The sequence below is a fragment of the Ovis canadensis genome, chromosome 23 (assembly GCF_042477335.2).
Source record: "Ovis canadensis isolate MfBH-ARS-UI-01 breed Bighorn chromosome 23, ARS-UI_OviCan_v2, whole genome shotgun sequence".
NCBI lineage: Eukaryota > Metazoa > Chordata > Mammalia > Artiodactyla > Bovidae > Ovis > Ovis canadensis.
This window is the reverse complement of record NC_091267.1, coordinates 27,409,163-27,422,264: the sequence shown is the minus strand read 5'-3', so window position 1 is coordinate 27,422,264 and position 13,102 is coordinate 27,409,163. Positions and strand designations below refer to the sequence as shown.

The following is a 13,102-nucleotide window of genomic DNA, read 5'->3' as shown; positions in this document are numbered from 1 at the left end:
TGGAGCCTGTATATCATGGTCATCTGTATTGCTCATTTAGAAAGGAGTTGCTGTGTAAATACAGGAAAAGATAATGAATATACTAACGTGACAGAGATAATAAAGACTTCAGAGGATTATTGTTGTTCAGTCACCAAGAACAGTCCAACTCTTCACGACCCCAAGGACTGCAGCATGCCTGGCTTTTCTGTTCCTCACCATCTCCGGGAATTTGCCCAAGTTCACATCCAGTGAATTGGTGATGCCATCCAACCATTGCATCCTCTGTCACCCTCTTCTCCTTCTGCCTTCAGTCTTTCCCAGCATCAGGGTCTTTTCCAGTGAGTCAGCTGTTTGCATCAGATGGCCAAATTATTGGAGCTTCAGCTTCCACTTCAGTCCTTCCAAGGAGTATTCAGGGTTGACTTCCTTTAAGATTGACGGATTTGATCTCCTTCTTGCTTTCCAAGGGACTCCCAAGGTGATGGAGATAGTAAAGACTTCACTATTCCATACTGAGACTTTGCTACATACACACTAAGGTGATGGAGATGGTAAAGACTTTAAAGAGTTATTAATTTTTTTAAATTTCATTTTAAATTTGTATGTGTCCTGTGGCTATAGAAGGACACATATGAATCCTGTGGCTTTCTTTGTTCAAGATTCAAGAAGGCTTTCTTGAATTTTTGGTTTCCAACTCTTGTCAGGAACATAAAGTAAACGTAGTGTCATGGTCTCGTTTTTCATACTGCTTTACAGAAAATTCTAGGTTATGCAGCTCTGAGGACTTCTAGATCACCTGTTATTATCATGGTGCAGCATGGCACTGGGAAGTCAGTAGGAGAAGGTGCTTAACTTTTATCAGCCTTTAAAATATTTCTGTGTATAAGACTATATTGCATATGTCAGGGGCCAGTAAATATTTTTTAAGATACAGAATCTGGCATCAGTTTCTTTATAACTTCGGAAGGGAGCTAAGAGTAAGTTGTGAAGCAGTGATGAGCCAGGTAACATTATCCGCAGAAGTTGTTGTGAGAGGTTGTACCTGTTCTGGGACGTCAGAGAAGAAAGAAGTTTTTAGTGTTTAAGAGTTCCAGAAAGTGATGGAGTGTCCCTGTGTTTGAAGTGTGGGCAGAATCAGGAAGGGTGGAGGCGGGAAGGTATTTTAGGACAGTACTACAACATGAGCGAAAGCACAAAGTGGGGTAGGAGAGTCGAGCTGACTAGAGTATGAATGCATTCACTGGAGACAGTGGAAGTTGAACCAGAAACTTAGGGCCACAGAGAGTTGTTTTTAAATAGAGGGAACTGTTGGTGTTTTTGTTAATATCAGTGGGGCATGATGAAGGTAGTTTAAAGAAGAAAACTTTAGGATGATTATATTGATCAAAAAAGTGTTTGTTTTTAGAGTTAGAGAAGCTGGGTAAAAGATATCTGCTGATTGATTCCAGACAGGGCTGCCTCGTAGTGTAGAACAATTAAAAGAAGTATTTTACAGGAAAAAAAATCAACACAGCCTGGTGACTAAGTGAGCATAGGTGTTTGGAATGGGGGAATGTGACTTAGGCTTGGTGCTAGATCCACAGACCACAAATTAAACACAAAGTGCCAGTAATAGTTTTAGGTAGAACCTGTGTTCGCTGGTTTGGTTACAATCTCACCACTTTTTTCTTATTTTTCTTGTATTCAGGTGATCCAAACTGTAGCCCAAGTGCCTGAAATGTTGATAATGCCTTAAATTGAGATAGAAAAAGCATTCATTTAGTCTGATAGTTTCGGTTTTACACATGTTCAATTATAAATGACAAGCAGTTTCTTGAAAAGGGGATCTACTGCTTGAAAACTAGGGTAGATGAATGTAAAAGCAGACCACCTTAAGTATTCTGTCCAGGCATGGAAGTGCTAACGGTATAGTGCAAACAAGACAGATAAACTCTCTGTTCTCGTGAAGCTTACCTGCTAGGTGGTTGAATATTTCTTTCTAGACATAATGTAAAGGAAAATAATAAGCCCTGTGATTTGAGATTTGTGAACTACTATCAGTTAAGAAGGTTAAGAAGTTTCATGTGCTTTTTAAAAGGTCAAACAGTGTGAGAGAGTAAGGTTAGTAGAAAGAATTCTGGCCTTGGAGTCCAGAATCCCGGATTCTGATTTCAACTCTTCAGTGAACTAATTGTATCACTGTGGGCAAGATACAACCACCTCTAAGTTTTACTGTTGATAAAACAAGCAAGTTTCAAACTGTACATCATGATCCATTTGAAATCAATTTTAAGGCTCACAATCTAGCTTGTGTTATTTAAAGAAAAATGAAATAGAACAATAACATATTAACATATTATTCATAGAATATTGCTTTGTGAAACTTTTTTCAGCGTTATGCATCTGTATGCACACATGGGCTCTGTGCGCACACATGGGCTCTGTGCAACAAGTAATGATATAAAATTCATGTCAGTATGGCTTGTTCCAGTAATAATTGAAAACACTGGATTAGACAACCTCTAAAATCTAATCCAGGTCATTGTTTATATAATTATATGAATTATATCAGCAGTGTCAGTTTAAGAATATATTTATTTTTTTAAATCTCTAAAATCACAGTTTTATGATGGAAACATTGAACATTTTATATGGAATTTTAAGAAATGAAGAAATTGGGTGGGAAAGGGAAAATTAATACATTTATCTTTCAGAGTTGTGTTAATGAGAAAAGCTTCAGAGTTTTGTTTTTTTTTCCAGAATAAGAGAGCCTTATGTAATACCAAAAATATTTTTGTTCATGAGTTACTTGGTAGATTCGAGAGCTTATATGATTTCTGAAGATGTTAATGCTCTATCTACCTCATAAAGAATTAGGAGAAAATGCTCATTTTGATCCCAAAATTTTTAGGAAATCTAGGATATTTTACAAATTAAGGCATCCTTTTACTAATTTATCTTCTACAGAAGGTTTTATGTGTTGTCCCTTAATTTTCAGATTTCAAAAGAGTGATGATAAAATGTTTCATTACTCATTATTTTTGCAAATGTGAATCTTTTAATAGAAAGGCATAAATAAAATGAATCTGTGTTTCATTTCACACTTATATGAATGACTTAACCTATTTTTAAGGTATGTGATAGTGGAATGTGAAGATCAAGATACTCAGCAGAGAGACCCAAAGACCCATGAAATGTACTTGAATGTTATGAGACGGTTCAGCCAAGCATTGTTGAAGGTAACCATTTAATATATGGATTGGCATATACAGTCCATGGGCCCTGTCTAGCCCATTGCCTGTTTTATTGTGGTCTATGAGCTAGATATGGTATGGTCTATGAGCTAAACATGGGGAATAGGTGGGGAAACAGTGGAAGCAGTGTCAGACTTTGTTTTGGGGGGCTCCAAAATCACTGCAAATGGTGATTGCAGCCATGAAATTAAAAGAGCTTACTCCTTGGAAGAAAAGTTATGACTAACCTAGGTAGCATATTGAAAAGCAGAGATATTACTTTGCCAACAAAGGTCCATCTAGTCAAGGCTATGGTTTTTCCAGTAGTTACATATGGATGTGAGAGTTGGACTGTGAAGAAGGCTGAGCGGCAAAGAATTGATGCTTTTGAAGTGTGGTGTTGGAGAAGACTCTTGAGAGTCCCTTGGACTGCAAGGAGATCCAACCAGTCCATTCTGAAGGAGATCAGCCCTGGGTGTTCTTTGGAAGGAATGATGCTGAAGCTGAAACTCCAGTACTTCAGCCACCTCATGCGAAGAGTTGACTCATTGGAGAAGACCTTGATGCTGGGAGGGATTGAGGGCAGGAGGAGAAGGGGACGACAGAGGATGAGATGGCTGGATTGCATCACCGACTCGATGGACATGAGTTTGAGTGAACTCTGGGAGTTGGTGATGGACAGGGAGGCCTGGCGTGCTGCGATTCATGGGGTCACAGAGAGTCGGACACAACTGAGCGACTGAGCTGAACTGAACTGAACTGATGAGCTAAACATTGCTTTTTATTTTTAAATAATTGGGAAAAGTCACAAGAAGAGTAATACTTTGCAACACATAAAAATTATGTCAAATTCACAAGTCAGTCTTCATAAGTAATATTTTATTGAGACATAGTTATGCTCATTTGCTTTCATATTGTTTGTGACCACTTTGACTACAATAGGAGTAAATAGCCAGAATGGAAACTCTGTAGTCAACAACACCTAAAGTAGTTAATCCTTGGCCCTTTATAGAAAGTTTGTTGACCCCTAAGTTAATGAAAAAAACCTATTGCTGGAACCAAAAAAAACCCAAATCTTTACTCTTTTGTTTCACTCTCTGTTTTCAATTTTTATTTTTAAGACTACGCTTTAACCTCTGAGCCACCAGGGAAGCCCTAAGACTAGGTATATTTACATAAATCTGGCAGTGGTCATATTGCAGATACTTTACATGACTTCTGTTTTTGCTTTTACATTTTCTAGAGATCTGTAGGTGTTTTTTACCTGGTGTTCTTGTGATTGTTAAGGCAGTGTCTCAGTTCAGCCAGCAGAGGGTGCATGGGCCATGAAAAAAAATTGTCACAACAGTTCCTGATTTGCTGTAGAAATATTTCGCTTTATAGCATCTTTATCTGCTGTTTCATGTTCCATGTAAATTGTCTTGAAATTTAAATCACATCATTGAACTCTTTGAGAATAAACTTTTTTTATAGTTCTCAGAGCCCATAGATTTGCTATATCTAAACTGATTGGAAAATAAGCAGTTGGTCCTCTCTTCTAATCTCAGTTCTGTCACTTATAGCCTTTGTCATCCTCTGAGGCAATTAGGTCTCTCTGAGAATAAATTTCAGTCTTTTAAATGAAGATACATAATTGCCAGGCTGCTTCTATCAGTGTAATGGAGAAATTAAATGAGAAATTGTTATTTTATAATATTTTATGAACTGAGAATTACTACATTAAGACTTCATAGCATTGGTTTTATGGCTTTTATTTTACTAAGCTAGCATATTATATTGCTATTTGAGAACTTTCTTTTAAGGATTTAATTTGTTCCTTGAAGATAATATTGTTTCTACTATATGCCCAGAGCATTTTTGAAGGAATTATAAGCGTCCAGATATTTATTGAATCAGTCAGTGAATACACTTTGGGTCAGTAAATTTTGTCTTGTCACACATTTGCATGTGGGAAGAAACATGCAATTTGACGACTCAAATATTTTATTTTATTTTAATGTTTTTTTTTTCAACTCAAATATTTTAAACTGTGGAAAATCCTGAAAGAGATAGGAACACCAGACCACCTAACCTGCCTCTTGAGAAATCTGTATGCAGGCCAGGAAGCAACAGTTGGAACTGGACATGGAACAACAGACTGGTTCCAAATAGGAAAAGGAGTACATCAAGGCTGTATATTGTCACCCTGCTAATTTAACTTATATGCAGAGTACATCATGAGAAACGCTGGACTGGAAGAAACACAAGCTGGGATCAAGATTGCCGGGAGAAATATCAATAACCTCAGATATGCAGATGGCACCACCCTTATGGCAGAAAGTGAAGAGGAACTAAAAAGCCTCTTGATGAAAGTAAAAGAGGAGAGTGAAAAAGTTGGCTTAAAGCTCAACATTCAGAAAACAAAGATCATGGCATCCGGTCCCATCACTTCATGGGAAATAGATGGGGAAACAGTGGAAACAGTGTCAGACTTTATTTTTTGGGGCTCCAGAATCACTGCAGATGGTGATTGCAGCCATGAAATTAAAAGACGCTTACTCCTTGGAAGAAAAGTTATGACCAACCTAGATAGCATATTCAAAAGCGGAGACATTACTTTGCCGACTAAGGTCCGTCTAGTCAAGGCTATGGTTTTTCCAGTGGTCATGTATGGATGTGAGATTTGGACTGTGAAGAAGGCTAAGCGCCAAAGAATTGATGCTTTTGAAGTGTGTTGGAGAAGACTCTTGAGAGTCCCTTGGACTGCAAGGAGATCCAACCAGTCCATTCTTAAGGAGATCAACCCTGGGATTTCTTTGGAAGGAATGATGCTAAAGCTGAAACTCCAGTACTTTGGCCACCTCATGCAAAGAGTTGACTCACTGGAGAAGACCTTCATGCTGGGAGAGATTGGGGGCAGGAGGAGAAGGGGATGACAGAGGATGAGATGGCTGGATGGCATCACTGACTCGATGGACATGACTCTGAGTGAACTCCGGGAGCTGGTGATGGACAGGGAGGCCTGGCGTGCTGCGATTCATGGGGTTGCAAAGAGTTGGACACGACTGAGCGACTGAACTGAACTGAAGATAACAGGCTTCTCATTATCTCTGAATCAAGACTTTTTTTCAGTATTACTCTGTGTTGAATTTTGTAGTTATTAAATAATAAATAAAGGTCACCCATGCTATTGAAGAAACTGATCATTATGCTATATAGAATTAACTTTTCTTTCCTTTGAATTCCTTCAGGGTGATAAGTCTGTCAGAGTTATGCGTTCTCTGCTGGCTGCACAACAGACTTTTGTAGATCGGCTGGTGCACCTAATGAAGGCAGTGCAGCGTGAAAGTGGAAATCGTAAGAAAAAGGTAAACCTTCTGGCTTTGCTTTCTGTTTATGCTTAGAGGTGGTGGTTTAGTCACTAAGTCATATCCGACTCTTTGTGATCCCATGGATTGTAGCCTGACAGTCTCCTCTGTCCATGGGATTTCCCAGGCAAGAATACTGAAGTAGGTTGCCATTTCCTTCTCTCGCAGATCTTTCAGACCCAGGGATCAAACCTGGGTCTCTTGCATTGCAGGCAGATTAACAACATTAATCTCACTGTACACCTTCACCAGAACTCTTAGGTGACCAGTAGATCTCAACGGTGGGCTTAAAATATTCAGGAAACCATGTTGTAAACAGATGTGTTACCATGCAGGCTTTGTTCTTCATTTAAGAGCAAGCAATTGATTTAGCGTAACTCTTAAGGGCCTTAGGATTTTTGAAATGGTAGATAAGTGTTGGCTTCAACTTCAGCCCCTAACCAGAGCATCAGCCTGCCCTTTGAAGCTTTGAAGCCAGGCATTGACTTCTCCTTTTGAGCTATGAAAGTCCTAGATGGCATTCTTCCAATAAAAGGCTGTGTCATCTGCAGTGAAAAATCTGTTGTTTAGTGTAGTAGCAACTTCTGTTAATTATTTTTGCCAGATTCTGTGGATAACCTTGCTGCATCTTCTACATCTGCACTTGCTGCTTCATCTTGCATTTTCATTTTACGGAGATGACTTCTTTCCTTAAACCTCATGAGCCAACCTCTGCTAGCTTCAAATTTTTCTTCTGCAGTTTTCTCACCACTTTCAGCCTTCACAGCCTTGTATTTGCCACATACTGCAGAACACATATTGTGTTGCCTGTGTTTTAAATCAGACAGTCCCAAATGTAGTGTTAACATTGGCTAAAACTCTTTTCAGACATTTTTTTCATGATGATAATAAAAGACAAACTTAGTTTTTATTTACATAGTTTTAATAGAAACATGCCCCCACATTTTAGTGCAAGGCCAAGATGATGCTCCACCACCACTGTTTGTGTTATTACCAGGAATAATGAAATGGCTACAGTTAATAATTTAAAATCACATGTAATGCTTTTCCATCCCTCATAATGAAGTTGGGAGAGACTTGTCTTGGTGAGTCTAACAGTGGTAAATGTGTCACAAGGGAATCCATGAGTTAGGTTTCAGATGGTAAAACAAATACTAATATTGTTGCTACCTTCTTTCCTTTGCTGATATCATTTAGGAAAAATTCTCTTGATTGACGTCTTTGAATCTAGATGTTTGAGTTCTAATAAAAATACATTAATTCCACATTTAAAAACAGATTAAAGCTTTTATTTTGAATGTTAAATATTCTCTTTTACTTTATAATTCTTTAGATTATAATATATATTCTGTAAAAATATATTGCGTGTCTACTGTGTGCCAAGCACTCTTTCTAGAGTCTGGGATACAATGGTGAATATAAAAATCCCTACCCTTTATAATGTAAGGAGCTTGCATTCCTGTTGGAGGGAAAAGTTAGCAAAATAAATAAAATATATTATATGCTATATAGTGTCTTATGCTATTGAGGAAAATAAAGCAGGAAAGGGGAATAGGTAGTGCCCGGTTCAAGTATTAAGGCAGTGTTTCATTTCTCAGTGGAATGATCATGAAGGTCTCACTAAGAGTTGACATTTGGACAAAAACCTGACGCAAGTTGGGGAGCATACCATGGGAATATCTAGAGAAGACAGTTTCAGCAAGAGGAACGGCAAGCACAAAGGCCCTGATGTGGGAGCATGTGTGACATGTTTGAGAAATAGGAAGAAGTGCAGTGTATTTAGTTAAGTTTTCTCCCCATGAAAACAAGCTTACCTATTTAAAGAATGCTAGACTCACAAGGTTTCCCAAGTGGTGCAAGTGGTAAAGAATCTGCCTGCTAATGCAGGAGATGCAAGGAAGGTGGGTTCCCTGGACCGAGCAGCCTGGTGGGCTACAGTCCATGAGGTTGCAAAGAGTTGGACAGACTGAGCATGCACGCATGCGCACACACACACTCTCAATCTCTCTCTCTCTCTCACAGCTTTCCAAGAAAATAGGTTGTCCTTTTGAAATCGAATAGGTGGGCTTGGTCTAAACATTATAGATGCTGTTAAGTGAGAAGACTGTTTCATCATGACTTGAACTGCTCAGTTTCTGAAATCGTGGCTTAATGCAGTATGTATGTGAGCTAAAGAAAATGAGTAAATGATTATAAGAGTTTGAGCAAGCTCTGGGAGTTGGTGATGGATATGGAAGCCTAGCGTGTTGCAGTCCATGGGGTCACAGAGTCGGACGCAACTGAACTGAACCTGATATCTTAGTAAAAGTTTCATCAGATAGAATCAATGAATAGTAAAATGTAGGGTCCAAGTTCCTCCAAGTAAATTGAGTTTACTTTTTAAACCCAAAATACACAGTGAAACAGCTAATAAAATTCTTGTTTAATATCTGGTCATGTGAAATTAAGCTTCAAACAACATTAGTCTCTTTGTGACTTCATGAGTCCTTTTAAAGCAGAAATTATATCTTTAAGTCCAGCCTGAGAATATCCCTGATTCTCAGTTGCAGCAAGAGAAACATACTCCCTGACCTCTGAGAGTCCAGCATTTCATAGGTCAGGGGATCGTGCCTTACAAAGTGTGCTGCTGTTATTGTCAGGTGGATTATAAGTGCTTTTCTCTCACACATACTAACTCCTTTATGTTATGTTACTTCACATAGACTTTGATGGTGCTTTGCAGATATTTTAACGTTAATGTTATCAGTCTTTTACATCCTTACCATATGCTTTAAAAGTCACTTTTCCATTGTAACCTAATTAGTACTTTATAACTTGTTCTCCTAGAATGAGAGACTACAGGCATTGCTTGGAGACAATGAAAAGATGAACTTGTCCGATGTGGAACTCATCCCACTGCCTTTAGAACCTCAGGTGAAAATTAGAGGAATAATTCCAGAAACAGCTACATTGTTCAAGGTAATTGTGGTGGATCTTTTATATCTATGACTGGAGCTGATTCTTTAAAGCTGTATCAGAGACTCTACTTTTGGGAAGAAAATGCCTTTTATTTATCTGTGTTTTAAGATCTTTTTGTAATACCTGTGGACATTTTTATGTGAAATGTATGAAGTATTTTTATATCACTGGGTTTTTTAATATTTAATTCTTTGAACTATTTATTAATCAGAGCCGCACCTGTCTTTTCCCATGTAAGCTTAAAAAATAAATTGAATTGCACACTTAGGCATTTACTTTATAAGTTCCTGTGGTTAGATAAGAATTCCAGTTACCCTTTTATAAAATTTTTCAATTTGGTATCTGTTCCTATAACTTAAATATTTTCTTATCTTTTTAAGTGGTAATTCTCTTTAGTCCATAACAGCATGTACCTGGCTTTCTTTTGGCTGGCCACCACTTGGATAGTTAGAAAGGACTGGAGGCAGCTGCCTTCTCTAAGCAGACCAAAGGGCTGAGATCATTCCTTGTGAAGCTTCATTGAGACATGATGTTGTAGGTTGTCTGATTCTAGGGTTGGAAAAGGGGGAAGTTGCATTGGAATATTACTTTCTATTGGGTAAGAAAGGCCTCATAGATCTCTCCTTTGGATATATTTTTAAAAGGGTATGATTACAATAAGAAATAGTTCAGATTTTTTTTAAGGGTGTGATTTGAAAGGCAGCCTTTGGCAGCCCAGCATGCACAACTGCAATATGTTTCAAAAAGCAGTACTTTAACCTTACTGCATCTTATGGACTGATAGTGTCTATTCTTCTAAAAATTATTCTATTGCATCAGTTTTAAATGTTGTTTGCAACCTGTTTAGTTGGTTTTAAGACACATTGAGTTATAAACCTGCAATTAAAGAAATGCTGGTTATAGGAGAGAGAATGCAAGTATTTCTTAGTTCATGCTGTTAAGTCGCTTCAGTCGTGTTCGACTCTGTGCGACCCCATAGACAGCAGCCCACCAGGGTCCCCCATCCCTGGGATTCTCCAGGCAAGAACACTGGAGTGGGTTGCCATTTCCTTCTCCAATGCAGGAAAGTGAAAAGTGAAAGTGAAGTTACTCAGTCATGTCCGACTCTTAGCGACCCCATGGACTGCAGCCTACCAGGCTCCTCCGTCCATGGGATTTTCCAGGCAAGAGTACTGGAGTGGGCTGCCATTGCCTTCTCCAGTAGAACTCCCAAATAAGATCTGCTTCTGATATTCTCATTCCCTTTAGGACTAACCAAGAACAGTGTTTTATCATTTTTTAGCAAACAGGATGAAAAAGAATGTTTAAGACAGAGCCAGAGTTGTAAGAGTGCAGTATGAGAATCTGTCATCATTGTTAGGTAGATTCTGGATCCATTTTTTTTTCTTAAATAATTTTATAATTATGTCATATATACAAAGTATAGATGGTCAGTAAGATATCATGGGATATCTTTTTAATCCTAATGTTCAATTCTGAATTTTTTCTTCTAGCCTTTATTAAATAAGTGGACATTCTTGAAAATTCTGAATTGGAGTTTAGGACTAATGGTTCTAGGGCATTTACTGCATAACTCTAGGATTATAATTCTTAACCATTTGGGGGTCATGAGTTTAAGAGTCCAATGAAAGTAATGGATTGGATATTTTAGAAAGTTACCTGTAATGCTTGTACATACACTGAAATGTCTACACAGAGTTGTAGCAGAATCCGTGAATTCTTGTTGCCCTTCTATGAACTCCTTGGAGCTGAAAAGGTTATGGACTTAGTTTTCAATATTTTTAGATAGCATTTTGTTAGACCCTAGCTTAAGAACAAAAGCTAGATCTCTGTGGGGAGTGAGCCCCTTAAGGCACTGAGATTAGTGCCCTAGTTATCCTTAGATTGTCATATGTTTACACTAGATTTCAGATGTACTCTAAATTTCAAAATCAGGTCCAAATCGGAATAGGGAAGTTGCAACAAAGAACATCTTGCTTATCACTTATCTTTAGGAATTTTGCTTCCAGTCGTTTTCTTGAGCGTTTGTGAGTAGGGTACAGGGATAAAATATATTTACCCTGAGGTGATCAAAGGATACTACAACTATTTGAAGTTTTAATTCACTAGAGGTTGTAGTTTCTAAACTTAAATTCTTTGAAGGATTTTTGATGCCTTTCCCCTACATTTTATAGTGAAGTTTTCAAACATATAGCAAAGTTGAAAGGCTTTCACAGTAAACAACTATACACTCACTTCTTCAATTCTGTTAGTAACATTTTACTGTACTTTTTTTGTCACACACCTGTTTATCCCTCTGTCTGATGCTTTTTATGCTATTATTTCTCATGGTTTATAGAAACTAATATTATTTGATTTGTCAGACTCATTTCTTTTCTTTAGATTATTACAGGTTTCTCTACATTTCCATCTTATATAATTTGAAAATAATATTTTTATTTCCAGAGTGCTCTTATGCCTGCACAGTTATTCTTTAAGACTGAAGATGGAGGCAAATATCCAGTTATATTTAAGCATGGGGATGATTTACGCCAAGATCAACTTATTCTCCAAATCATTTCACTCATGGACAAGGTGAGGATAATCTTATGTTGGTAGGGAACATGTTTTCATTTCAGAAATCAATGGTTTAGTGGATATGCTATGCATGGATACAGAATTACATGTACCCAGAATTATATAACATTCAGGTACAATCCTGGAGAGCTGAACAATCTCCACTTGATCTTGAACAAATGTAGTTGTTATTGTATTACTGTAGATGGCTCTTAAGATGAGTATAAAATGAAACTGCATGTGTTCCTTTTTATAAAAACTTTTTCACAGTTCTTTCAGTGTTGGATTTAGTAATTTTCTTCCTCTTAGTCAATTAAATCTTCTTTCTTAAATCCTGTTTCTGTCCATGGATTTTAAAGAAACATATTTGTTTTCATTTCCTTATTTGGAGTCATAAAATACTTCATGGCCAGTAAGGCCTGCATAAATCCTTAGGAGGAACCCTCTGTCAGTGAAAACTGACAGTGATTTAGAAAAAGATAAAGAGATGTATTAAACTGCTATAATACTACAAAACTGTTTCATAACATTCTTTTCATTTGTTTAATATAACTTTTGATCTTAGCTTCTACGAAAAGAAAATCTGGATTTGAAGTTGACGCCCTACAAAGTATTAGCCACTAGTACAAAGCATGGTAAGTTTATTTTTTAACAATTATTTATTCAGTGTCCAATGAGTATATTTTTCCTTTTTAAATTGGAAGTTGTTAAGAACACTAGGGATTGAACTCATTTGTAACACTGAAGACCAGTCAGGCCTTCCTGGCGACCTGTCTACCTTCCCTCCCTCCCTTTCTTTTTATACCTCTTGAAATCATTAAACAGCGTATTTGGGAAAAAAATGAGAACTTTTATGATATATTTCTTTGGATTCAAAACTGTTTCTAAACCACGTAGTTTTCTTCTGTGGTGATTTGTATCTGAAATCATAATTGTTTTTGTTATTGTTCAGTTACTAAGTCATGTTCAACTCTCTGCGACCTAATTCACTGCAACATACCAGGCTCCTTCCTCAGTCCTCCACTATGTCCTGGAGTTTGCTTAGAT

General features: G+C 37.5%; 1 protein-coding gene across 4 annotated transcripts in view; it reads left to right on the top strand.

Moving 5' to 3' along the window:
* The window catches only part of PIK3C3 (phosphatidylinositol 3-kinase catalytic subunit type 3), a 161,360-nt gene that overhangs the window by 95,869 nt on the left and 52,389 nt on the right, over positions 1-13,102 (top strand). For all 4 annotated transcript variants that reach the window (XR_011252452.1, XR_011252453.1, XM_069569209.1 and 1 more), the window contains exons 14-18: positions 3,095-3,200; positions 6,425-6,541; positions 9,368-9,499; positions 11,945-12,073; positions 12,621-12,690. Coding sequence is in view for 2 of the 4 variants with exons in the window: in XM_069569209.1 (XP_069425310.1) it covers positions 3,095-3,200; positions 6,425-6,541; positions 9,368-9,499; positions 11,945-12,073; positions 12,621-12,690 (554 nt within the window). In the remaining 2 variants the exon portion in view is untranslated. The remainder of the gene's footprint in view (positions 1-3,094; positions 3,201-6,424; positions 6,542-9,367; positions 9,500-11,944; positions 12,074-12,620; positions 12,691-13,102) is intronic.